The sequence below is a fragment of the Panulirus ornatus genome, chromosome 48, assembly GCF_036320965.1.
Source record: "Panulirus ornatus isolate Po-2019 chromosome 48, ASM3632096v1, whole genome shotgun sequence".
NCBI lineage: Eukaryota > Metazoa > Arthropoda > Malacostraca > Decapoda > Palinuridae > Panulirus > Panulirus ornatus.
The window spans coordinates 24,613,654-24,640,742 of NC_092271.1; the positions used below are offsets into that span (position 1 = coordinate 24,613,654).

Consider the following 27,089-nt stretch of genomic DNA (forward strand, 5'->3'; position numbering starts at 1 on the left):
ATATATATATATATATATATGGAAAGTTTTGTGGGGCCTGGATGTGGAAAGGGAGCTGTGGTTTCGGTGCATTATACATGACAGCTAGAGACTGAGTGTGAATGAATGTGGCCTTTGTTGTCTTTTCCTAGCACTACCTCTTGTGCGTGCGGGAGGAGGGGGGTGTTATTTCATGTGTGGCAGGGTGGCGATGGGAATGAATAAAGGCAGCAAGTATGAATTATGTACTTGTGTATATATGTATATGTCTGTGTATATATATATATATATATATATATATATATATATATATATATATATATATATATATATATATATGTATATGTTCAAAAGTATAGGTATGTATATGTGCGTGTGTGTACGTATATGTATGTACATGTGTATGTGGGTGGGTTGGGCCATTCTTTTGTCTGTTTCTTGCTCTACCTCACTAACGCGTGAGACAGCGACAAAGTATAATAAATATAAATTCCAAATTTGAATAGATTTGGAGTTTGTAAGCATTCCACTGGAACAGATAAGCAACCCAATATGTATGGACTGGTGTCAACTCTCGAATGTTCTGAAAACTGTGAAGACAGTGGACCTCTGTCATCTTAGCAAATTCAAAAAGACTATATTATCTAGAAAACAGAAATCTCACATGGAAACATACTTGCATATAATTGCTTGCCTTGAAATGGCAATAAATAACAGAACTGCTGTGTACACTCTTACTTCAATTATTTCAGAGTTGTTAGACTCGTGCACAAAGAAAGACAAAGAACTCTAAGAAGAGGCTGCCAAATTAGCTGTTCATTATCAACATGATTTGGACAAAGTAGTATTTACCCAAAAAAACATTTAGTTTCTACCACTTACTAAAGGGAGAGGTTCTTGATCACCATCATCACAAGCTAAACTTTTGAAAGAGCAAGAGTTCAAGACAATTTTCCTAATGTATTTATTTCACTAAGAATGTAACTCTGGTCAGTGGTCAGAAATTGCTAAGGGTATTTTGTTAAGCAAGCTAATATTCATTAAGAAAAAATTGAGATCAACAATGTGAGATGAGTGGCTAAAGGTATTAACACTGCTGAGCATAGGTAGTGAAATGATGCAAGGAATATGCTCAGAAACCATCATTCAAAATTTTGTTGAAACTGAACTCAGAAAGTATGACTTTCATTAGGTATCTAAAAAGTAGACAATATTTTCAAACCTGGATTGAGTTATTTGCCATTGAGAAGTCATTCTCATTAATAAAACTTGTGCCATTGAGAATATTTCTCAAAAATACAATATGCGAGACCCATCTCTGTACTTTAGCAGTTCATGAAAACTGGATGACACTTCATATTGAGAATATCTATAGGGCCGATTATATATACTCTAATGGCATTACTTAACTCCACCTGCTAGTGGTTATGCCACAAGTGAATGGTCACTTTTCATGAGGCTGTATCATCTTCTGTTGATGATACTGACATAGAGGAGCTTCTCACTCCAAAGGAGTTCATCTTTCCCTGCTACAGGAAGTATCACGACCTTGAAGCTGCAGAAACCCCTTCAGAGACAGGGGTCCTGGTGTTAGATAATAATTCATGATAATATAGAATGTTAACTGGATAGTTATAAATGCATGCTTACATTTATAAGGCTGTATGATTTATGTATACATAAAGTTTTGCAGAAAAAATAAGTTCTATGGAGAAATTTTTTTGTTCAGAGTTTGAACATTGATCACACTTCCAGTTTATGTGATAATATTTTCCAACAAATATATCACACTTATACAAGGTACATGTAACCATGCCCTAATTTGTATGTGAAAGCAATCCAAACATGACCAGAAGGGCCCCTATCTCAAGGGGCCTGGGACCACCAAAGCCTTAATCTGGCAACGTATAGGTCCAAACCTTGGTGTGAGGGACAAATGCAGACAGCTCAAACCAAAATGAGACCTGCAGAGCAGGGAAAAGGCAACAGCATCATGACAGACAGAGTGGGATGGTTGGTGAGAGGTTATGCCTGGAGAATTAATGAGAATGAAATCTGTATATTTCACTCTGGTTAAGAAAGAGGACCAAGAGCCACCCCAAATATGTGAGCAGCACTCCACACTGGAGTAAATAAGACCTCTGGAGATATGAAATTGCCGATCACAACAGAAATAATTATGGCACGTATACAAAACCACCAGCTTTTGGGAAGATTTTGTCATGTTGAATATGTGGAGTTTCCAAGATAGAATGGAGGATATGGTTAAGCCCAACATGTTTATTTTACTGCTGGGATGAATTGTATACATTTTATACAATTTATATTATCTTGCATTTTATGCCTCTACGTCAGAATTTATATTATACAAGTAATGCTGTACCTCATCATTTCTTGCAGTAACTAGATAGCAACTTGCTGCATATGCCACATGGGCACTCTTTTTCTGACATGTAGTTTTTGCAAAATGTGCCTCTTAAAATGATGACATGTAGTTCTAAAAGAAAATTTGTGCAACTTTGGTTTGGGCTTATGCAAAGACAGGGACCCGATCAATAAATTTCCTGACGGAACTTTAAAGAGCTTCCAGTACTAAACATTAGCTGCACTCAAGCCTTTCATATCAAACACATCCACCTTCTTCCATTCTTTTTCATCTATTCCCCACACCTCTCATCCAAAGAACACTGTTGGAACAACTATGCTATTAAACATACTCATCTTTGTCCTCACAGACAGTGATCTCTACTTCTGCATGCTCTTCAGTGCAAACTGAAAATGAGCCCCTTTATCCACCTTATATGGCTTACTTCAGCACCCATGGTTTTATCTGTTGCTATGTCCACTCCAAGGTATTTAAAACATAATTTCCTTCAGGTTCTCTCCACTCAAATTCACACTTCAACTAGCCTGTCTACCCACTTACTAAACTTGATAACCATACTCTTATTCACATTAACTCCTAACTTTCTACTTTCAAACTCTTTTCATCAAACAATCTATACACCTGAATACCTGGTTAAGTCTTCATGAGTCTTCACCCCCAAAGCCTGGGCCCAGCCCTGGCTGCCATGGCTCCTTTGCTCTAATACCAGTGTTCCAATCACTCCACATCTGCTACCCTATCATCTAATACAATCAACAGTCCTTCAGAATACTCAGTTTATCTCTTTACCCCTTCCTTACTCCCCTTACTGATGCCCCTATTTGTTTTCTTGTTCTCTTCACACTATTCACCTCTAAATCTTTTCTTGTTCTCCTTGAAGTTTGCTAACACCCTCTTACCTCAGCTCTCATTTGCCCTCTTTTTTCTGCCCTGCACCTTCTTTTCAATCTCCTGTTGCTTACTCTTGAAAATCTCTCAATCACATGCACTCACTCTACCCACTCACTACCCTTTCTCAAATGCAAACATATCATCTTCCTTATATCACACACTTCATCCATAAATGTAAGCAGTGCCTCCTGAAATACCTTCCATTTCTCACTAGCTCCAAGAATTTCATTTACCCTCATGTTATGACACTCTTCACCAAATCTCTCTTGGTATCTCTGCAGACAGTCTCTTTCCAAGCTCACTCACTTTTACCATCTTCTTACCACCTATTTCCTTTGCTCTTTCCCAAAAGCCTCCATCAAGAAGTGGTAAGACATCCATACAGCTGCTCCTCTTAGCTCATTCACAATCATCACTTTCCTGTGCAGGTATACTCAACAAACTTATACCTCTTTAATTTGAACATTCTACCAATCCTCAGGCTCCTCATCATGAGCCATACATATATCTAAAATCCCAACTAAACAATCAACACAGTTAGACCTCATTTTCTGAAAAGTTCAACTGCAATTTCATCCACCTCATCCATCATGGCACACTTCCTCTTAGGCTAGAGCACCACCTCTTCTCATTTCACAATCCATTTTCCACAACTTATGTCATTTTGCATACCTCGGCAACCTAAAGACCCCACACCTGCTACCCTATCAACAAACTAATTCAACATTCCTTCAGAGTACTATAATCTTTCTCCTCTTCACTTCATCTCTTGCCTGTTACCTCCCTATGTGCCCCCTTCAATGATGTTTCCATCTGTTCCCTTGTTTTTCTCACATTTACCCTGCTTTTAAAACATCATATTTACCCTAAAGTTTGTTGATACTAATACACCCTAACTCTCAATTTACATCCTTTTCTAATGTCACCAACAACCTCTTTCTAAAGGCTCCTACAGCCCAAGGCAGCACTATTTCCAGTAGCAAGGAAACATGGACTCCTCAGGAGTAAGTTGACACATAACCAAAGGTGATTTTTCATCCATGATATAACCTCTTGCAGGTGAAGCCTGGTAACACCACACTCCCCAGGCAATCACAAACCAAATTCCCATCCAAGCTCTGGACATCAGCCATGAATACAACACTACAAATGCCATTTCAACACATCCCAAGACCCTTCCTGCTCACACTGCAAATACCATAAAGAAGACATCGAGCACTTCTCAACTGCCATGCACTCTCTGTACACATCACATCAGTTTATGATCTATGGTCCCAACCAGTAGACAGCCAGCTACATGGGTGCTGCCTGAGTTTCCCATGTTAGAGATAGCACTTGGAACAGATAAAAAAAAAAAAGCCATATTAACTCACACCTTTCCATAGTTTACCCAAGCTACTTCATACCTAACTGAATTTTCCCAAGTCATGAGGCAGCACTGAGAGAACAGACGAAGAATAGTCTCATTTGCTCACATTTACCCACATTTACCAGTCATTTATATACACATGCATATATATTCCCACAAACATAGGTAGCAAGTGAGATAAACTGGTTAAAAACAATACTGTAAAGTAATTACTAAAAGGTAAAATATCAAAAAATATGTAATGCATGAAAAATTTTTTGCAGTGACTGATTGCATATGCCTCTTTTCTTATGTTTCATACACCAAATCAACTGATATGTCTTTCACTCTTTACCTTTTTTTTAAATGAAAAACACAGTACCAGAAGAGGTGCAATTTTTTTCTAAAAAAGAAAAAAGTGGCCATCCAAACATTATCTTATATATAACAGACCCTTAATCCTTTGGTGAATTCAAAAAACTTGAAAAAGTTGACAAAGTGTTACAGAGTAAGAACTATCACTAACATACAAATGAAAGCTCAAAAGATTTACTTATCATTCTGTAGGTGCCTCTGTCTCCCACCTTCAGAACTTCCTAACATAGCAGTATTGTATTATGCAAATTCAATTATTTCTAGTGAGATTCTGTGAAAAAAAAATTAATATACATACACTCACATATTCAGGTGATATATAAAAATGTACCAAATTCAATATTACTGGTAGCAAGCAAAATACCTAAGCAAGTGCAATTCTATCTTAACAATACTGAACACTGGGTAAATAATGGCTCAGTCTAAATAATATGCAAGACAGTTCATGAATGGCACAAATCAATCGACAATCTTGTTTTACAAAAATTTATTTGATGATGTGAGTTACTGATGAGGTCAATTATGAGTAATACCCTGCTTGATTGATCACTGTACATCAACAGATGATCATCTCTTGAGAATGAACATTTAATGATACCTAACACAAAACTGAGATGGAAGGAAAACAAACAATAAAATGATATGCTTATAACAATAATGACAGTGGTGTATAGAATATTTACAAGAAATAATAAAAATAAAATAATTCTGGAAGATCTTATAACATTAGGCTTTACTATACATATATATGCAATATGGCGTAAGAACTCAAAAAACATGCTTGCTCATACGTTTTGTATGCAAGGAAATTACTTTCAGGTTTAACATAATCAATGTTATCTTTTCTGATCTTGATGCTCTGTTAGATCAGAGCAATGGGAAAACAAAACAATGTTAACCAATATTGCTAACGCCAATTATTTGTAACCCAGATTACTTCTGCCAATGCCATAAAAGTAAATGTGTAGACATATGTAGGCATTCATACCATCAAAAAAATTAAAAAATAAATAAATGGCAAGCACGATATTAAACAAATTCATAGTCCTGTATTATAATGGGAAAGACAACAACTTACACTATATATCACTGCTACATTTGACATCAGCAGATGTCATATATAAAAAAACATTTGATATCTAAAAAACATATCATGTATAAGACTACAGCTTATGTACAGAAATGCCAGTAGGACTAATTATCATAATATAATAATTCCTTCTGAGCTCTATATATTATATTTAATGAGGTTTGAGATTTAGAATAATAAACATATACTGGACAAAGATATGATTTAACTTTATTTTTATCAGAATTTTCACCTTCAAGGGCACTACCTGTTGGCATTTAATATGAAACATGGTACTATGGGTACTTCTTAGTTCTGTCTTAACGACCTATTTTACATCTTTCTATGGGCATTCAATACGTTCAATGACATCTAATATTTTGACTTCACATATATGTGAATTTGTATATGGCACTTGTATTAATGGCTTACCTTGTAAGATCTTCCTTCATGAGTAATAATTATTTCATAAGTGACACTTCTTTATCCCAAGACATGACAATCATCAAGTTGAACTCCAATGGAAGTCAAATCCATTACATGATTCTAATATAATCTTGATACCAGTTCCCCAAATCAGATGCCAACTTCCTGAGCAATATATATATATATATATATATATATATATATATATATATATATATATATATATATATATATCTTTTTCTTGTTAATCTGTGTCTTTAATGAAGTGGCTAGCTTTGTGCTCCAAGTAATGAACACTGCAAAAACTTGCCTGCCTCTGACAACCGCATCCTTGCTCAGAAATTAGCAGTACAGCACATTAATACTGCAGGGCACTATTCAATTATCCATATTGGACTGCCACCTTACCTCACACACTCATTACTCTCACTAAGTTAAAGTGTCTTGCAATAGGAGGTGAAAATTCATGAAACGTAAGTTTCATCTATTTTGTTCATAAAACTGCTTAATAAACTAAATTCAATAGTAATAAAATAGATGAGTGTGTAAAACTTAAGTTTGCCACACACTATTCTCCTAAAGTTACCGGTCATCTGAAAAATCACAGTTTGTTAAATCATCTTGCTGCTAGAAAAAATAAATATGTGTGCCTACTAAGATCCTGAAAATTCAAGTGTCCTACCAATATGAAACTTCAAGGAGTACCAATAAAACATATAGACAGCACTCCCAAAAACATAAAGCAATGCCCTTAATGCAGTCCACACTTGATGTTCACAGATTTCTGTTGTACAAGTACCTCTACTTGTAGTATACATTCATACTTAGTTCCCTTCTTTCTTTTAGTTTTGTTCCACTTTATCACAGCCAAATGAAATGAACATATCAAGATAAAAGAATAATCCTGTGTGAATCTGCATGACTGTGTATGCTCAACATTTACTGGAAATGTCAAGTATTATATCAAACCATATTAAACTTCCATAATACATATAACTGAGTAACAGTTTATTGAGGTGTACTAACACATGATGTAGGGCAGGGATGTTTGAGCAAGAAATGCAACATAATTCAGCTGATAATGTGAGGTAATACACTTCAAATGAATTTGTGTTAGTATTTAGGAAGCAAGGGTATTTAGGGAGATATTTGATGTACATATATATTATGTTCACAGTCAGGTTCCTCTTATATTTCTATGAACTGAAAAAAAAGTCCCATAATGATGAATGAAAGTAATATTGATCATCTTCAAAGTATCAAAAGTCAATTTTGATCTTTCATATTTCAAAACCAAATTTTGAATATCTAACATCTTTAGGGCTTCTTATTACCAAAAATGTGACAGAGGGAAGCAAAAGATTTCCATTCTAATTCTGAAACATATTATCCTTAAGAAACTGTTATCTGCAGACAACATTTGCCATCATATTACCAAACAAAACAAGTTATTACAAATAAGCACCAAAACTCTCTGTAACATTAATGAGCTGCCATTAACCATGTTCAAAATCTCGGATATTGAAAAACAAAAAAAAAGACTGCATATAGTAATGTCTTCATCACAAACTATATTTCCTAACAGCACCACACAATCTATCTGATGTTATAGGGAACATATCTTTTGCTTTACAGCACAATGGCTGAAGATTAATTATTCATGAGCTACTGTCTTAAGTAAGTTTATGTTTAAAGCTTATCTGCTGCTTCAGTTAACAATGAATCTAATCCACCCTCAGTCTTACCACATGCATGTCTCAGCTAACCACATCCACTTCACGAGGGGATGCTCCAAGCAGGTTCTCTGGAGTCTGATGCTGTTGTTGTTGTTGCTCCTCCTCTCTGTCTTGGAAATCAAAATCATGTGAGAGAATCTGCTCTGCTTCACATGTTGCTTGTTTGATGGCTTCCCTATATGGCCCTCTCTTTCGTTTGTTATATCTCGTCTGAAAAATGAGATATTCACAGTTTTTGTAGGAGGTGCAAGAAGAAATGTTTTTCATTAAATGAAATGTGCTACAACTGACTTCCCACTGCACTGTACAGGAATTTACCAAACTTATAATTATATATAAATTAACCTAAATTTAAACAACAAAAATCTGCATTAATTCTAAGCACTGTCACAAGAAACAAGAAGATTATACGTAATAATGGCATATGTTTATGGCTGGATACACTCGGCACATGGCCAAGTTATTACATTTCCTGCAAAACAAGAGTCATAATCTTGGCAGCGGGATAGGCAAATAAAGATAAGGAGAGAATTCATAATTTCCTTTTACTTAAAGCAGGTCTAGTATTTGAAGCATATAAATCATTCCTCATGTATCTAACCTATTCAATAATGAGTCATGGAAGGTATAAATGAATGACAGTACTACTCCGTGTGCCATCCAAGCTGACCACTGAGTTCAGTTTTAGGAGGCATATGGTATTCCTACCTTGAACATTTGGAGGAAAGGCTGCAAAGTGTTAGCTGGCATAAGGGAAGATGTAGATGAGCCATACCAACTGACATGTGCCTGTTGCCACTTTGTGTCACCACTTCCTTCGCGTAAAACACGGATTGCCATCACCTTTAGAACAAGAAAATGACCAATCACAGTAACAAAAGAACCACATCATATTTCATTTTCAAACCAGTTCCAGTATGATTAGGTAATGCAAGGAACAGCCTCATCTATTCGCATCCATTCTCTAGCAATCAAGCATAATGCACCATCCACATAATGTATAATCCACAACCAAGCCTCATAACCTTTCTGTGATTTCCTCATACCATTTTATATACCTTGCTTCAGCTCAACAGAAACACATATTCCCCCTGTACTCTGCAGTGCTCCAATTCTTTCTATCCAGTGTGCTTCTCACTGCTGCATGTTCAGGCCCTGATAACTAGAGGGTTTTCTCACTACATCCTTCCATCATCTTCCCAGTCTATGCATCCCCCTTATTTCCTTCACTTCCGACGCACACATATTCACTCCATCCTTTCAACTTCCTCCCCCCCCCCCCGTATTTTCTTCACTTCTGACACTACACATTCTCTTACTCAAGTCATTCTTTCTTTATCCTCTCCTAGTCTCCAAACAACTTCAACACACATATTTCACCTTTCACAATGATACTTAACTTAATTTGCCTCTCTCTCATACAATGTCATTCATTACACAATTAACCCTCCTCACACCACTTCTTGCCCTCAAGGATTTCACTTCCATTATATTACCCTCTTTCATTCTTTTCTACTTAGGGCCCATGACAAGCATGTCTAAGGCACTGTAGGTACTCCTATATCATTAGACATATCCATTTCTGGCCTTCAAGATAGTGATGTGCCTTTGCAAACACTTTTCAATGCACCTGCCCCCTTAACCACCCCATGGTTCACTTTAGCCCCCATACTATGATGCTATATAGGCATTCCACCAGTGCTCTTTTCTAAAGCCATTAGAAACTTTTATAGTTGTCTCCACCTAAAAGAGGTAAGGCATCCCACTAGATGACCCTTTCAATGAATCCACTTCCAACAGTCTCTCCTTTGTATCCCAGACAATTAGTACATAATCCAATAATGCCTACTTATCACTGACCCCACTCACCCTTGTATAGTTATGTAAGCATTTTTTTGAACCAGGTATTCCTAATCACTAGTCTTTTTTCAGCACAAAACTCAACATGCTGATCACCTTTTCATTTGCAAAGGGTAGCCCATGACTCCCACTTGTACCATCAACTGACATACCCACTCTTGCCTTCGAATTTCCCACCATTAGCACTCAATCCTTTACATCAAAATTGCTGACACACTCAATCAGCTCCTTCCAAAGCACTTGCCTTCCTTTCTCACTCCTCTCACTACCAGGTGTATAAGCACTTACAATCACCCATCTCTCATGGCCACTTTCATTCTTGCCAATATCAGTCTGAAGCTCGCTTCTCTTCACTGTTTAACACATCACACTTTCCTTCAGCAGAAGTGCCACCCTCTCCTTTGCCTTTACCCTTAAACTAACTCTAAACTTTATCCCATGGACCTTCCCCAACCATTCTTCTCCCTTCTCCATGACCTTAGTTTCACTCAGAGACAGAATATCCTGTTTCATCTCCCTAAACATACTCTCTATCTTTCCCTTCCTTTCATCCTGGTTACATCCATGCACATTCAGACACTCTAAACCTGAACCTTTGAGGAGTATAAGCACTCTCACTTGGCTCCTTCTTCAGTTCCCATTTTAGATACTAAAATACAAGGGGGGAAGGGTTTCCAGTTCCCTGCTTCCATCCTTATTAGCCACCTTTTACATGTAGGAGACACAAGGCTTGTATTCTTTCTTTCCCTCTCTCCATGGATAGATCAAATTACACTGAATATGATTAAATCTTACAAACTACCACATATGCAATGGAATCTCACAGCTGGCACAGTCAGTCATCAGATGTTCAAGCTACTTTATAGCTGTGACCTTTACAGACACACATGTTTCAGAAAACACATATATAGAAAGAATATATCAAAAACATATCATCTGAGCACCATTAAGAATATATGAAATACATACTATGAGTACCATTAAGAATAAATATATCAAATACATATTATCTGAGCACCATAAGCTGCTAAAATTATTCATTATTAACAACTGCATTGCAAGCATAATGTATTACAAGCATCTCTTACATTATGTACATTTTAAAGTTTGTTTCAAAAGATTGAAATCTGTATCAAAAACATTTAATGAATTAAAAGAAATCTTATACATAAACAATTAAGTAAATATTTCATGCAACTGACTGAATAACTACACTAGAATATTTAAGAAATCTTTAGAAAATGTACAGACCTTTGCTGGCCACCAGGGAAAGCCATGAATCTTGCCCCAGACAACATCCCCAACAGTCATAACTTTTCCTTCTCCAATCTCACATTGCTCTACTTCCTGCCAGCTGAACTTCATTAAGAGGGCAGCACTTGGATGTCCATCAGATCCTTCTAGATTTGGAACACTGCTTGGAAAGTCTGGAATTGAACCATTGCAAGTGTCATCACTACCTGGAGAATCACTACCTGAAAGGGAGGGCTCTGGTGTTTCCATTCCATATGTACTTGTAGGAGGTTGATCACCTCTGTCATCTACTGTGTCAATTACTGACGCTGAATTTTCAGTTCTGGCACCTTCCAATTCATAGGACTGAGGTACTTTTGAGGATGCATCTTTACCATACTCCTCTGTTTCAAATGTAGCCATAAGGGATTTTTCCCGTTTGATGTCATCAACTTCAAATGTTATTTCTTGAGGACTGCCCTCTACATCTTCATTACAACTAGGATTAGTTGGAGTGACAGTCCTACTAGGATTAGTTGGGGTGACAGTTCTTTCACCATCAGAATGACTTGAATCACATGCTACATAACTAGCATTGCTGACTCTTTTTATGGATATTGACAGTTTATGTCGAGATGGTTGCAAAGGAATTCCTGGGTTAGAAGTTGACTGTGAGTTTAAAGCAGATAGACTGAGCGCTGATTGAGGTGACTGATCAGTATGATATTCAGCTCCCTCAGATGAGTTCCATTGTAAATCTGGAGTAATATTTTCCACTGGGATATCTGGGTCTATTGGATCTGGTAGATGCATGGCACCCTCTTTATGATCTTTGAGTTCCACCTGGGCTTTTGTCTCATCTGGTGATTTATGCCTTCGTTCATCTTTGTGCTTCTTCTTGTGTTTGACTTTATGCTTGTGTTTTTTTGGAGGCAAATCACGAGTTGAAAGATCAACTGCAGCAGCTCTAGCAGGAGACATGCCTCCAAATCGAGCTGGAGATGTACCACCAAATCTTACTGGGGAGAAACCTCCTAATCTTGCAGGGGACATTCCACCAAGCCTGAGAGGGGACATACCTCCAAACCTTGGTGACATTCCTCCCATAATATAAGCGGGTGAAGCTCCACCAAGCATAGTCTTCTTTTGAGCTTCCTTTTTAGCCTTCTTCAATGCTTTTTTGGCTGCTTTTGCACTCATATCTTTGCATTTTCTAGTCATCTCTTCTTCAGTATCTAACTCTGGGTTACTGATAGTCACAACAGTGCTCTTAGACGGGATTTTAAGAACTGTTCCTTTTCCTTCTGGGCCAAAAGAAATTTTAAGGACTGGTGTTGCCTTAGGTTTATCTCCATCTAATCCATCTTTATCTTCACCTGAAAGTTTCTGAGTGTCGCTTACCTCATTCTCTTCCTCAATCTCTTCTCTTTTGTGCTTTTTTGCAGTTTCATCGAAGACACTTTCGTCCCATAAATCTTCCATTGAACCCAAGGATCGTTTCTTTCTTAAGCTCATTTTCTCAGGCAAGGTCTCATCTACGCATATTTTCCCTAATTTATGATGTTTAACATCACCTGTGTCCTTCTCCTCTTGACTGTCTTTCTTTTGAATTAAGGGGAGAATTGTTAACTTTGGTATGGGTGATACTCGATCAGCTGATTCTCCGAAATCTTGATGACCTGCTGTTGCAACTGTTAACTTGTGCACATTACCTGATCTTAATCTCAGTTCCTTTGCATCTGTTTGAGACTCAACTGAATCAGAAAGCTTTCTACCTTTCCCACCCTCTTTATCTTTTTTGTCAACTGCTTCTGAGACAATACCCGATGTGGACAGTATCATTTTAGGTATACTCTGGCTTTTTAATTCACAACTCTCATCCTCCCAATTTTCTTTGGATGCTTCATTGGATTGTAAGGCTAGATTAAGTGTTGAAATGGTCATCTTAGGAATGCGACCCTTGCGCCTGACCTCTGTTGGGTCTACCGGACAAAGATTAGCTGATAACTTCAACTTTGGTACTCTACCATCTGATGCACTATTACTTCCTGATACTGAATATGCAGTGTTAGAACCAACACTTATTTCACTGTCACACGAATCAGAATCACTTCGTGAACCACGAGTCTGTGAACTTTTTCTCAAACAACTGACCCCTTTATTAGTTGCAGCTTCTATTTCACTAGGTTTCAATTTTACCAATTTAGGAACCAACTGTACATTCTTCTGTGGTGTCTTTTCTGCCCTTTTGTTTTGTGATGAACTATTGCTGTGATGTTCTTGGGAATTTCTGTCTCTAGAACTTCTCGTATTTCCACGAGTCTCATTACTTGGTTTAACTGCTGTTGGTGGCTCAGTCGCTCTTTGGCCTTTTGCTCCACTGACATTTTCAGATTTCTCATTACATATGGATTGACATTTAGAGCATAACACCTGTCTTGGCCTTAAACGTACTGTCATACGAGAGTTCTTGAAACGCTGAGTAAGAGAGATTGACTGTCTGAGCTGTACTCCCTTCTTTGCTTTTGAATTCAAATCTGCGGGAGCAGTGTCTTGTTGAAAGTAAGTGTGGCGCTGCTTCACAGAGTAAAGTTTATCATCGTTATCTGATACTGGTGTTGAGTCTTTTGGAGGATCTGGTGGAAATTCTCCCCCTGGAGGATAAATTCCACATGGAAGTCGCCTGAAAAGAAAGCAATATATATAACTTTTGGGGAATAGAACCTCTATATTAACTGTACTAAAATAGGTATATATAAGAACTAAAGTGTCCAAAAGAGATTCAAGAGAATTCACATGAAAAGCTTGGTCAGTAACAAGGCAAAACTAAAATTCTCTTACATACATATGCAGCATAAGAAGTAACTATCAATTCTAGAATTGTTATCTGTAAAGGCTAGTGATGATAAAATGCTGCTTACATCCTTTTCCAAAATCTTATAAATGAAGTGTAAACATTCTTAATGCTCTTTTTTCTTGTCAGCCATAGTTATTCCTTTCTTTATGTATTAATATTTTATACATAACATGAGTGAAGGAAGGGAAGATTTCCAGCCCCTCATTATATATTACACTTGAAAGCTAGAGACTGAGTGTGAACGAATGTGGCCTTTTTGTCTGTTTTCCTGGTGCTACCTCACTGAAGCAGGGGGAAGCCATACTGTTTCCTGTGGGGTGGGGTAGCGCCAGGAATGGATGAAGGCAAGCAGGTATGAATGTGTACACATGTATATATGTTTAAGTCAGTGTATGTGTATGTATATGTATGTATATGTGTATATATGTATATATGAGTGCATGGGCCATTCTTCGTCTGTTTCGAGGTGCTACCTTGTTGATGCGTGAAACAGCGATAAAGTATAATGAATAAAATACATACACATACACACACACACACACACACACGCTGATGATACAGCGCTGGTGGCTGATTCGGGTGAGAAACTGCAGAAGCTGGTGACTGACTTTGATAAAGTGTGTGAAAGAAGAAAGCTGAGAGTAAATGTGAATAAGAGCAAGGTTATTGGGTACAGTAGGGTTGAGGGACAAGTCAACTGGGAGGTAAGTTTGAATGGAGAAAAACTGGAGGAAGTGAAGTGTTTTAGATATCTGGGTGTAGATTTGGCAGCGGATGGAAACATAGAAGTGGAAGTGAGTCATAGGGTGGGGGAGGAGGCGAAAGTTCTGGGAGCGTTGAAAAATGTGTGGAAGTCGAGAACGTTATCTTGGAAAGTAAAAATGGGTATGTTTGAAGGAATAGTGGTTCCAACAATGTTATATGGTTGCGAAGCATAGGCTATAGATAGAGTTGTGCGGAGGAGGGTGGATGTGCTGGAAATGAGATGTTTGAGGGCAATATGTGGTGTGAGGTGGTTTGATCGAGTAAGTAATGAAAGGGTAAGAGAGATGTGTGATAATAAAAAGAGTGTGGTTGAGAGAGCAGAAGAGGGTGTTTTGAAATGGTTTGGTCACATGGAGAGAATGAGTGAGGAAAGATCGACAAAGAGGATATATATGTCAGAGGTGGAGGGAATGAAGAGAAGTGAGAGACCAAATTGGATGTGGAAAGATGGAGTGAAAAAGATTTTGAGTGATCGGGGCCTGAACATGCAGGAGGGTGAAAGGCATGCAAGGAATAGAGTGAATTGGAACGATGTGGTATACCGGGGTCGACATGCTGTCAGTGGATTGAACCAGGGCATGTGAAGCGTCTGGGGTAGACCATGGAAAGTTCTGTGTGGCCTGGATGTGGAAAGGGAGCTGTGGTTTCGGTGCATTATTACATGACAGCTAGAGACTGAGTGTGAACAAATGGGGCCTTTGTTGTATTTTCCTAGCGCTACCTCGCACACATGAGGGGGGAGGGGTTGGTATTCCATGTGTGGCGGAGTGGCGATGGGAATAAATAAAGGCAGACAGTATGAATTATGTACATGTGTATATATGTATATGTCTGTGTGTGTATATATATGTGTACATTGAGATGTATAGGTATGCATATTTGTGTGTGTGGACGTGTATGTATATACATGTGTATGCGGGTGGGTTGGGCCATTCTTTCGTCTGTTTCCTAGCGCTACCTCACTAACGTGGGAGACAGTGACAAAGCAAAATAATAATAATAATAATAAAAAAAAAAAATATATATATATATATATATATATATATATATATATATATATATATATGTGTGTGTGTGTGTGTGTGTGTGTGTGTTATATGTTAACAGTATATTATAGGGGTACTATCTTCACCTTGTGTGGCAAATCTGGCACTCACTACTTGCTAAACCCAGTTTTTCAATTCAAATTATATATAATAACTACTTAGAATATTCTCATATAAAACAAATAAGTTCTCTGTATAGATTTCTTATTTAGAACTACAGCAGTTATTCTACAAACACATGAATAAGACACAAACATTTGTTGATAATATGCACCCTAGCTGAATGCACTATGAATTAGGCATACATATGTAAAGTACCCATACTAAGTATAATGATTAAAGTAAATGTGAACATATTCATCTCTCATTTATCTAGAGCTAAAATATACAACGGGAAAGGCCTGATTATATATCTACTACCCTAAATCTTGCCTTATAAGTAGCAAACAGGCCTACCATATATAAAGTAGAACTCTTAAAGATATTCCCTTACTACTACCCGTCTTTAAAGGTATATTTTGTATAGAGTGTACTTTCTTGCATTCTGGTGTATCATAATTTGCATGGGAAGACTACATGAAAAACATTATTTGTGTGATATAAATTTTGAAATATGTGCTGCATATGTAGGGGCATCATTCAACATTCACTGGTTATTCTCAGTGATTATCCTTACTTTATGAATCTCTTCATTCTTCAATAAAAGTAAATGATGTTTGGAAGAAGAATAATTCAGGACTAGGAGAATTATTGTTCAAAATATATATGTCTGAGCCCCTGCTATTCCACTCTTATGTACATATGATAAAAAACAACTTACATCTTTCAGAAAGAGGCTTTACTTCTCATCCACTGCACAACATCTCATTGAAAAGTTTGGTATATATATGAAAGTCTAAAGCTTTATGGTTCAAGAGAAATTTGAAGCAACAGACATGCATATTTCTGAGCCCATGGTGGCAAACATGGCAAGCTGCGACGGTACCGCTCAAATATTTCGTCCTTTTTCTCCTTACCCTTTGGTTGAATCGAGCAAAACTCCTTGAAAAACTTGAGTGCCATGTTCATATGATACGAGAAGGAGGTCAAGTTGGGCATCTACCACCGTCACTTCGAGTTTTTGACCTCTACATATATCAATACTAGGGGGTTGTGGGTCCTCCATTTTCTTCATTTCAGTATCGCCATCTTTGCTGAGCGCTGAGGAACACATCACTGCCAGACTCCTGGACTGTTCCATTACTATCGTTCACCTCCTTTCACTTTCAAATATAAATAACGCCCTATCATCCTTCCAGAAGCGATTGGTTGACTTATTCTATACATTCTGATATTCAATTATCATACACCTGAAATGAGAAGCTTCTAAAAATATCATATTTGTAGTTTTGGACAAAATACACGGTCTGTAACTCACAAACTGAACCATTTATAAAGATAAATAATTGTATATATTGGAAGCTAATTTTTACTCAGGTCTGATTCAATGAGGATTTGCGCATGCGCAGCTTCCATTTCTATCATTGTCCTTTGTTTCATTTAATTATGGTTGATTAGCAGGACATACATGCAACCATTAGATTATCTAGTGACTTCACTGAAGAGCCACCTGATCTATCGGCGCGGTGCGAGGCTGAGGCCGCTTGGCCGCCTCAAACCTGGTAACTCGCTCTGTGTTGTTAGTTCGCGTCTTAATGCTCAGGTATAATGACAAACCCCTCAAATATTAGATCCTCATTAGTATGAGTATGTGATGATTTAACTCATGTTGATAGAAATGCATCACTTCCAGTTGTCTTTATTTAGCCCAGCCTTATAAGTGCCCGTGGCGCTAATAATGGATGATTTACCATGAAGGTTCCATGCACGTTAGTGATAGATGCTGTGCTCATAATTTCTGGTCAGGGTATAGATTAGAGAGGCCATATGCTTCTTATCTTCTCAATAAGCAGTTTGTAATACCCATCTTAAAATATGTCCCCTCGCCAATCCCTCAAATCGAGTGTCCGACTTAGAGAAACAATAATACCAGTTGATCTACCCTTGCTCTATATCTTACCACTTCCTTGCATGTAAAATTCAACTTATTATTGTTAAGTTAAGGGCAAATTGAGGGTGTGAATTCTGATATATGGGCGAGATAGCACATCTTGCCATCAGGGAAGCCATGGTCATGTAACCGGATAGCTGGACACTCAGCTGTTTAGCTGGTGAAGCTGTGCACTTGGAGCGGCAGACGAGTCTCATTTACACTCTGGAAAGATGTTCTCATTGACAAGAACAGCATTTAGGAACCTCTCTGTGCGTTGGTTCTCCAGCAGCACCTCGTTGCAAGCACCAACTGTGGCTGTGGTACGTTACAGGACAGAAAATAACCTCTTCAAGAGTTCTTGCCCGACCGGTCCAAGTCTAACTAGAAAATTCTCTGGGTGGATTTTGCCGGAATGACAGACTTGATCCCCTTAAGTGTGGCGAGACTACCCCTGGGTTGGGTCTGGACTTAAACCTGACCAATAAAGGTCACTTTAATGAAAAGGACATTTTAACTCGAGGCTCCTCTCGTTATGCTCAAGGGTGGCAGCCCTCACGTGAAATTGAAACTTTATGGCACTTAAAGATTTAAGCAATTTATCAACATTGTCATCATATATTGATCCATGTTCTGCAGTGGGTTTAGTAGTGTGATGATTCTAACATCAGTATCAAAAGAAACCACACCAGTTCATTCCATCCAGATCCTTTGCTTATTTGTGTGGTGTCCTTAGTGTAAAACTTTACTGCTAAACCATCCCAGTCCTGAAAAATATGACCAAACTTAACATTCTTTAAAGTGATTGCTTCACTGCAGTTGGTCTAGCTTTGTATTAAGTATAACTTAGTTGATTTGTATCGTTCTTATGGTGGTATAATTATTTTATATGTTAAGATAGGTTCCAAATATCTGCATAAGCTTTAGATGTTTTTTGTAGCTCCTTATGATTACAAATATGAATGTAGAGGCCTGACTGCTCCTAGTCTCCCTCCTCCACTCCTTGTATGTCATTTCCTGAAAGATGGAAAGAAGGAGCAAAACCAGGACTGCTCACCTTCTCTAAGGCTCAGGCTGTGTGTGTGTGTGTGTGTGTGTGTGTGTGTGTGTGTTTGGGGGGGGGGGGTGGATGTAACCAAGATGAGAGGAAAGGAGATAGTATGTTTGGGGAAACCAACCTGTATGTTCTAACTTTGTGGGAAATGAAACTTAAGGGGAAGAATGATTTGGGTATGTCTTAGGAGTAAAGTCATGGGTTGGTGTGAGGGAAAAATATAAGGAAGGGGTAGCACTACTGTTGAAGGAGATGTAGGAAAAAGTGTAAGGAAGTGAGCTGTAGACTGATTTGGGTAAAGATGAAAGTAGATTGCAAGAGAAGGGTGATTATTAGTGCCTATGCACCATGCCATGAGAAGGATCATGAGAGCGAGTGATTTGGAAGCATCTGTGAGAATGCTTGTGTTTTTGAAATTCAACTCTTTTTCTTTTGGGGTAGGGGAGTGGATGCCTATTCCAGTACACCATTATGGAAAGGTGCACAAAAATATCAAAACCATTTTTTTCCTTATGACTTAAAACCCAGTTGTCATGGTTATTGAAAGGTTGCTTACTGGGCTTGTAATCACTTCTTTCTAACCACATAGACACTTTAGAATTCCTCTCTAATCATACCTTCCAGTCTCGTGGGTTCTCACCCTTGCCAATATTTCACAGGTTCTCTCTGGGTCTGGAGTTTATGATGGATCAGAAATTCATGAAGCATCAGCTGCTCTAGTTAGTCTGACAAGGGATGGGGCAGATGTTGTCTGTTTTGCGCCTGATGCTCCACAAATGCATGTTATCGACCATACCAAGGTAAGGCATTTGGACTTGTGTCTATATGTAGTCTTCAGGATTGTGCAAATATGCTTAATTATTGTAGGTTATGTATGTATATTTAGTCTAAGTTTTCTTGTATTTTATTTTGTTAATACCTTTATTCAGTAGATAGTAGTTGGTAGGCAGACATGGACCAGGGAGGTTTGTTACTGGTACTTCCCACTAGGGTATTGGGAGTGTTGGTGATGGCTGCATAGTGAGCCAGCACTTCAGTGGTTGTCAGGTAGCACTCCTTTGATGAAGGTAGCTGTCTTTTCTTTCTGTCTCTCCCACATGTGGACTGCTGTTATTCTTGACACGCATATCACTTGACAACGTGTAACTCGTACAGCTCATACTTTAACGGTAGATTTTCCTGCGATGAGTGGTATGTGCTCTCCTTGCCTTTTGGCAAAATGGTTTTAGCTACAGATATAAGTAGAAGGATGTAAGGCATGTGTACGTGTAGGAAGAGAGGAAAGTGATTGGTTCTCAGTGAATGTAGGTTTGCGGCAGGGGTGTGTGATGTCTCCATGGTTGTTTAATTTGTTTATGGATGGGGTTGTTAGGGAGGTAAATGCAAGAGTTTTGGAAAGAGGGGCAAGTATGAAGTCTGTTGGGGATGAGAGAGCTTGGGAAGTGAGTCAGTTGTTGTTCGCTGATGATACAGCGCTGGTGGCTGATTCATGTGAGAAACTGCAGAAGCTGGTGACTGAGTTTGGTAAAGTGTGTGGAAGAAGAAAGTTAAGAGTAAATGTGAATAAGAGCAAGGTTATTAGGTACAGTAGGGTTGAGGGTCAAGTCAATTGGGAGGTGAGTTTGAATGGAGAAAAACTGGAGGAAGTGAAGTGTTTTAGATATCTGGGAGTGGATCTGTCAGCGGATGGAACCATGGAAGCGGAAGTGGATCATAGGGTGGGGGAGGGGGCGAAAATTTTGGGAGCCTTGAAAAATGTGTGGAAGTCGAGAACATTATCTCGGAAAGCAAAAATGGGTATGTTTGAAGGAATAGTGGTTCCAACAATGTTGTATGGTTGCGAGGCGTGGGCTATGGATAGAGTTGTGCGCAGGAGGATGGATGTGCTGGAAATGAGATGTTTGAGGACAATGTGTGGTGTGAGGTGGTTTGATCGAGTAAGTAACGTAAGGGTAAGAGAGATGTGTGGAAATAAAAAGAGCGTGGTTGAGAGAGCAGAAGAGGGTGTTTTGAAATGGTTTGGGCACATGGAGAGAATGAGTGAGGAAAGATTGACCAAGAGGATATATGTGTCGGAGGTGGAGGGAACGAGGAGAAGAGGGAGACCAAATTGGAGGTGGAAAGATGGAGTGAAAAAGATTTTGTGTGATCGGGGCCTGAACATGCAGGAGGGTGAAAGGAGGGCAAGGAATAGAGTGAATTGGAGCGATGTGGTATACAGGGTTTGACGTGCTGTCAGTGGATTGAATCAAGGCATGTGAAGCGTCTGGGGTAAACCATGGAAAGCTGTGTAGGTATGTATATTTGCGTGTGTGGACGTGTGTATGTACATGTGTATGGGGGGGGGGGTTGGGCCATTTCTTTCGTCTGTTTCCTTGCGCTACCTCGCAAACGCGGGAGACAGCGACAAAGTATAAAAAAAAAAAAAAAAAAAAAAAAAAAAAAAATAAGTAGAAGGTAGGAACATTAGACAGGAGTTTACATTAGGTAGAAACATTGGGTAAAAGTAGTTAGTAGGAGGATTAGATAGAAATAGTAGATTGAAACATAAGGTAGACATGTTAGGAAAGTAGTTGGTAAGACATTTGGCAGGAGTCTCTGAAAACACTCTGCTAGAGTTGCCCTTTGCCAGGGGCTTGTTAAGGGTGAGGCACTAAAGGCTATGAAGCAGCACTAAAGTTTGAGTAAGTTTCTGGAGGGAGCAGGCATCAGAGTTGTAGATTGATAGAAGCCATGAATTAAAGCATAACTTGCACATCCACATTTCCCGCATGTACAAGAGTACTAAGGCTTGAAAGTGGAAAGGAAGACTTGATAGCTCATAGCTAACTAGCTTTTTACAATGGTACAGTAAGAAAACCACTTCATCCCAAGTGTCTCATAGGAAAATGAAATTTCATTGTACTCAGGTGACTTCTTAGTAACGGTTTCCTCAGAGGACGTGGAAAGCACATTAAAGACATTATCTTTCCCCTCCAGGCATGATGATGAAGTCACCTTTTACACGTATAGAGAGGTTTTACTGAGTAAGACTCTCGTAGAACACATCTCAGTGTCAAGTCACCTGGCTCGCAGACAAAAGGCTGTATCTTTTATTGAAGCTTCCCATTTTCATTGTTCTTAGACAAACATTAAGGTATCAGTTTGACATGCTTATGAAAATATTCAACTTAACAAATTACAGGGACTCATAAGCTTTCGTACTTACAAAGTTAACCATTGGTTTTATTGGCAGATCCTTGCCTATTCTTGGAAGAAACATTTTTCACTAAGTCCCTGGTGTTCTTTGGAACCTTAGATAGTCATCTTTAATGATTCTGCAATCTAGTGTACTCTTACATTACCCATCTGTCTTTTCTGTTAAATGCATTGCCCAAGTATAGAAATATATCTCTCATACACATTAGTTAAAAGTTTTTCTAGAAAAGCAGAAAGAACAGAATACTAGACTGGAAGCATCTTTTCTTATTTTGCACCAGTTTATGCATTTCAAGGAGAAATATGTTTACTGTTAATTTATGGTGAAATGTAGAAATCATGATAATTTTCCTGTCACAGAATTCATTGTCATCTTTCTAAAAATTTGAATATTGGCTAAAATTGAAGTATAGCTTCTATATGCAAGATACTATTGTGTTTTAGGGGGCACCATCAGAACATGACACCCGCAATGTACTGGCAGAATCTGCTCGTATTTCCCGTGGAAATATCAAGCCTCTTACTGAGCTGACAAGTGGGGTTGCTGATGCTGTTTTCTTTCCTGGTGGATTTGGAGCTGCAAAAAATCTGTAAGTGTAAAAAGTTGGGTATTTGATTTATCCAGTAGTATCATCCACTTAGGAAGAAACTGGGATTACTGTATTTGGTATTTTTCGTGTCTCCCAAAGAAATTCTTCTTGCCCCATAATTCTATGTACATTCTATGGATTTTGGTCCCATTTGATTACAGCTTTACCATGTAATAGTATTCATACATCTATATTTTTTGGTTTTATCCCCTGGGGGTTGCAAGTGTGAGTACTCTTTGGATAAGAATAAACTATTCATTTGTAGGATACCCCAGCCATGTCCCAGAACACAAAATTTATAGCTTGAAACACTTGTTAATTCTTCTTAATGTCTTTTGGAAGCATTAGAATTAATAGATTTTTATTTGCCTCTTTACGTTTCTCACTTTTCATGTAGTGTTGTATTTAACCATCAGGTAATCTTAGGTGCAATAGATCACATGAATTGTTATGTGAAAGTATGAATGCGTGCCAAGAACATAACTAGAACATGTCCAGAGGGCAGTCCGAATTTTTTTTAACAATGTGGTAATTGGAGACAAATTTGTAATCAGCTCATGCAAGTAGTTATGATGTCACACTGCTGGAACCCTCCTCCCTTCCATAGGTCAAACACATATCTATCAAAAGTCATCATTAAGCATCAAGCAAGTTGGGTAGCTTTGTTCTGTTCATGACAAAGCTTAATAATGTATGTTTACCTACTCAGAAGAAAATATTTTGGATATCTTGACCATGTTATGAAAACTAACATGTAAACAGTGATATCAGAAGGAGACAGTGCCTCTTTCTCAGTGATATCAAAAGGAGACAGTGCCTCTTTCTCTTCCTTGCCAGTGATGATTTAAACAATAGACCTATAATGTTTGATTGTCTTTAGGGGGTTTGTGCTTTATCATTGTGCATATGATCGTACCTTTCATCAGATATATTAATATAGCACGCTATACTGTTCAAATTGTCTAATTTGTGTTCAGATGAGATAGTAACACAATGTTTTATATAAGAAAACGTCCATAGCCAATGACATCCAATTATTTCACCCTTCTGCTTTCATCAGATCGTTCTCCTAAATGCTGAGGTCATCTTAATGAACAAAATACTAAAATGGAAAATTATTTCTCCCCTGTGAAGTGAGATAACATCATATAAAAGTAGTAAGACAATCAAGAAACAAATGATAAACTGCTCAGTTTGCTTAAGGGAAAAAATAATAGAATTGCATTGGTAACGATCATTTATGATGAACACTTGTGATGGGAGCAAACCCCCACCACATGTTATTTCACCCAGAGTAAGTTGAAATGTGTATCACTTGTTTCTTAAATTTTTTATTATTCTTATTTGATGATCTATCATTTCTTTACAGGGAGTTTTCTCAAGGTCTTTCATTTAATCATCAGAAAGATTTTTCTCAATTTACTTTGATTATTTTGGAATTTAGAATTATCCCTCTATTAGGATATTGCTCGATGAGAGTACTAGGGCAAAATAATGATGTTTCTTCTTTGATTGGTATGAATACTTTCATATCTTATAAGTAATATTTGGTAAAGATTTATGAGACTCCCACAGTCCCACTGGGTGGGACTATAGGTCAAGAAGTGTGATGACATTATTTGTGCATCTTTGTTGAGTGTGCACAAGACACATAATGAGTAAGTGTCATAAATTAAGAGAACTTTATATCTTCTAAAGGTTTATAACCTCTTGGGAACATAATAAAACTTGTAATTTAGCTTTTGGTAAAAACTCTCAAATCCTCTCTGGCTAAGTTGTTTCATGTGTGTCTCTTATAGTTGAATTCATTTTTCCTTTTTTCATTATAAAACGAATTAGCTTCTATACTAAAAAAGTTTGTGTTGAAGTAAGCTATATCTGCAGTCATCAGTATTAACAATGGATCTCTAAGCTGATACCGAAACATTATCTTAAAACCATATGATCTTATAAGTGGTTTTGATAGAAAAGAAGATACAAATAATTGTATCTGCATTCATTTTATCCTCATCAGTTGTGCCAACCCACACTTTGCTGCAGGGTGCCCATACCTAGTGTCATGCAGGACCTACAGTATAGCACATCTTACCCAAAGCCATATATTGTAAACATTTCTCATTTTCCGTATCATTTATCACGTATATGCTTTTTGACTATTTCGTAATTATATCCCATTTGTGATGTTAGCTTTATTATTTGGTAATCAAAACACTTGTGTACCTTCCATGCCATGTGTTTTCCTTTATCATTCTGCATTTGTGCCACATTTGGAGGAGGGTGCCACATCAATCAAATCTTTATTCATTGTTTTCATTTCTTGCATGATAACCAAGTCGTATCACTTGTCATTTTGATTTATTGATTGATCTCTGTATGATGTTGCAGGTCAGACTTTGCAGTGAAAGGTGCAGACATGACAGTTAACAGTGAAGTAGAACGAGTAATTAAGGAATTTCATGGTTCAAAGAAACCCATTGGCTTTTGCTGTATTGCCCCTATGTTGGCTGCTAAAGTTTTAGGTGGCAGTGGTGTCACAATTACCCTTGGGAAAGCAGGTGAGTCCTAATGAAATGCTGTTTTCATCCACTGTTAAACTGCTTTTTTTCTTTTCCTGTTGATGTTAAGTACTATATAGGTATCACCTTTGTTGAATTGCTTAGTCTGTGTTGATCTTTTTCCATCTTTTAATGAAAGAACATATATCTCACCTTTGGACAGACCACCTCTGAGCATCTGAAAGAGTATTTGCATGGCAGGGGATTGAAAGGACTTCGTTACACCCCAAAATGAGGTATATTAATGAAAATTCCACCTTTTGACCACCATAAAACATGTAAGATTAACAGATGCTCATTTACAGGAAAGCAACCTTGAATGAAACCTGTGAAATTTGGTATAGGGGTGAGGTATCACCAAACCTCACCTTCCCCGATTTAGTCTTCATTTTTTTGCTGCCTGTTTTTGGATCTGACCACTAACTAGTTCACAATTTCCATGGCTTACACATTTCTGGATGAAGTTTTAGTTGCTTTTCAGATAAGTTTTTCATACATTGTGTATTTTAAGAACAGAAACATCATCTGTCTGTTTGGATGTTTTTGAAAATCCTATTATTGGTGCAAAGGAAAAGATTTCTGGTTTTCACAGGACTCTGGTAAATCATTACTGGAAAGCACAAACAGTATTGATCCAGGTGCAGATTCTTGAGAGATTTGCTATTAACCATCACTTTGTTTTTGACCTTACTTACTAAAGGGAAGTCAAGAAATAATAAGGAGGATGACTTGGTACCACTTCCCTCTGCCCTTTGGCACCACAGGCCTTTGTGGGTTCTTGAATGATCTTTCAGTCCTTTGATTGAGAGTCTGCTAGTGTCATTTGTCATATGATGGTCAAAGACAATGAATCTTCATGGATACACCTCATTTTGAGATTAGAAATGGTGTTTTTTTAAGCTACTACTGAGCAGATCCTTTGTAAATTACTTGTCCAGCCCTCCCTTCAAATTAGATTTGTCTTTTAGAATTTTCAGTATATTTTGTAACCTCAGCACTTTACCATTTCACTTATTTACTTATTTACCTCATACATTCAGGCATTCTAGTTCTGTTTTATTGAAGACATAGGCTGTCTTACATTGTATGTTAAGAAGCGACTCATCACTTGTTAGTAGAGTGGATTTGTATAGATTTGTATGAAATGTTTCCAACAGATGATGGATCTGGAAAGTGGCCATATGCTGGATCTATTGAAGCTGCAAAGGCCCTAGGAGCAAACACAGTTGAAAAGGTATGTCTTTCAGTTGATCTGTTTATATGAAATATACTTAATAAATGTTGGGAGAGTTATTATAATTGTGTATTATATTGATGTATAGAATACTGTAGGTCATTGGGCAAACATGAATTTGATAGATAATGACAAAGTTTATAAAGGTAATTATGACAGAGAATTATATAGAGATGGAAAATCTGAAGTAGGCAAAGTGAATTTGTTATAAAGCAAAGTATTTTTAAATTTGAACTGAGACTTGCATGATTTCTTGGTCGTTAATGCTTGACATATTTTGACTACTTCTGAGCACTTTTAGAGTCAGCAGAACACTTTTCTTGTGAAACAGCAAATATGTGTATATTTCATTGAAATTTAAATATGTTTATTCTGTCTGTAGAGGATCAGCATCTTTAGTGTGGTTATTTTTATTTGTTCATAAAACTTAAGTTTTGCCCCTGGGGATAGGGAAGAAA

General features: G+C 37.7%; 2 protein-coding genes across 4 annotated transcripts in view; one reads left to right on the forward strand and one right to left on the reverse strand.

Annotated features, from left to right (window-relative positions):
* The window catches only part of LOC139763864 (ES1 protein homolog, mitochondrial-like), a 42,267-nt gene that overhangs the window by 10,020 nt on the left and 5,158 nt on the right, over positions 1–27,089 (forward strand). Inside the window, exons 1-5 of one of the 3 annotated variants that reach the window (XM_071690213.1) lie at positions 17,524–17,673; positions 19,714–19,854; positions 22,697–22,842; positions 25,228–25,397; positions 26,555–26,631. In XM_071690213.1, the coding sequence (XP_071546314.1) occupies positions 17,539–17,673; positions 19,714–19,854; positions 22,697–22,842; positions 25,228–25,397; positions 26,555–26,631 (669 nt within the window). In that variant the 5' untranslated portion in view covers positions 17,524–17,538. Of the gene's footprint in view, positions 1–17,523; positions 17,674–18,131; positions 18,324–19,713; positions 19,855–22,696; positions 22,843–25,227; positions 25,398–26,554; positions 26,632–27,089 lie in introns of those variants that run through there. The other 2 variants (XM_071690214.1, XM_071690215.1) reach the window with 2 other exon arrangements.
* LOC139763862 (uncharacterized) lies at positions 238–17,226 on the reverse strand. The gene is made up of 4 exons (XM_071690210.1): positions 16,988–17,226; positions 11,322–13,986; positions 8,919–9,053; positions 238–8,420 (listed from the first exon to the last, which is right to left on the reverse strand). The coding sequence occupies exons 1-4, from the start codon at positions 17,209–17,211 to the stop codon at positions 8,232–8,234; spliced, it is 3,213 nt and encodes a 1,070-aa protein (XP_071546311.1). The 5' UTR covers positions 17,212–17,226; the 3' UTR covers positions 238–8,231.

Bases quoted from the DNA above. Each gene is read 5' to 3' on its own strand.
- LOC139763862 (XM_071690210.1), bottom strand. From the start codon at position 17,211: ATGGAACAGTCCAGGAGTCTGGCAGTGATGTGTTCCTCAGCGCTCAGC. The intron at 9,054-11,321 runs GTCTGTACATTT...CTTGTTCTAAAG, and splicing joins TTCCCTGGTGGCCAGCAAAG to GTGATGGCAATCCGTGTTTT. The intron at 8,421-8,918 runs GTAGGAATACCA...CTCATTTTTCAG, and splicing joins CTTTCCTCCAAATGTTCAAG to ACGAGATATAACAAACGAAA.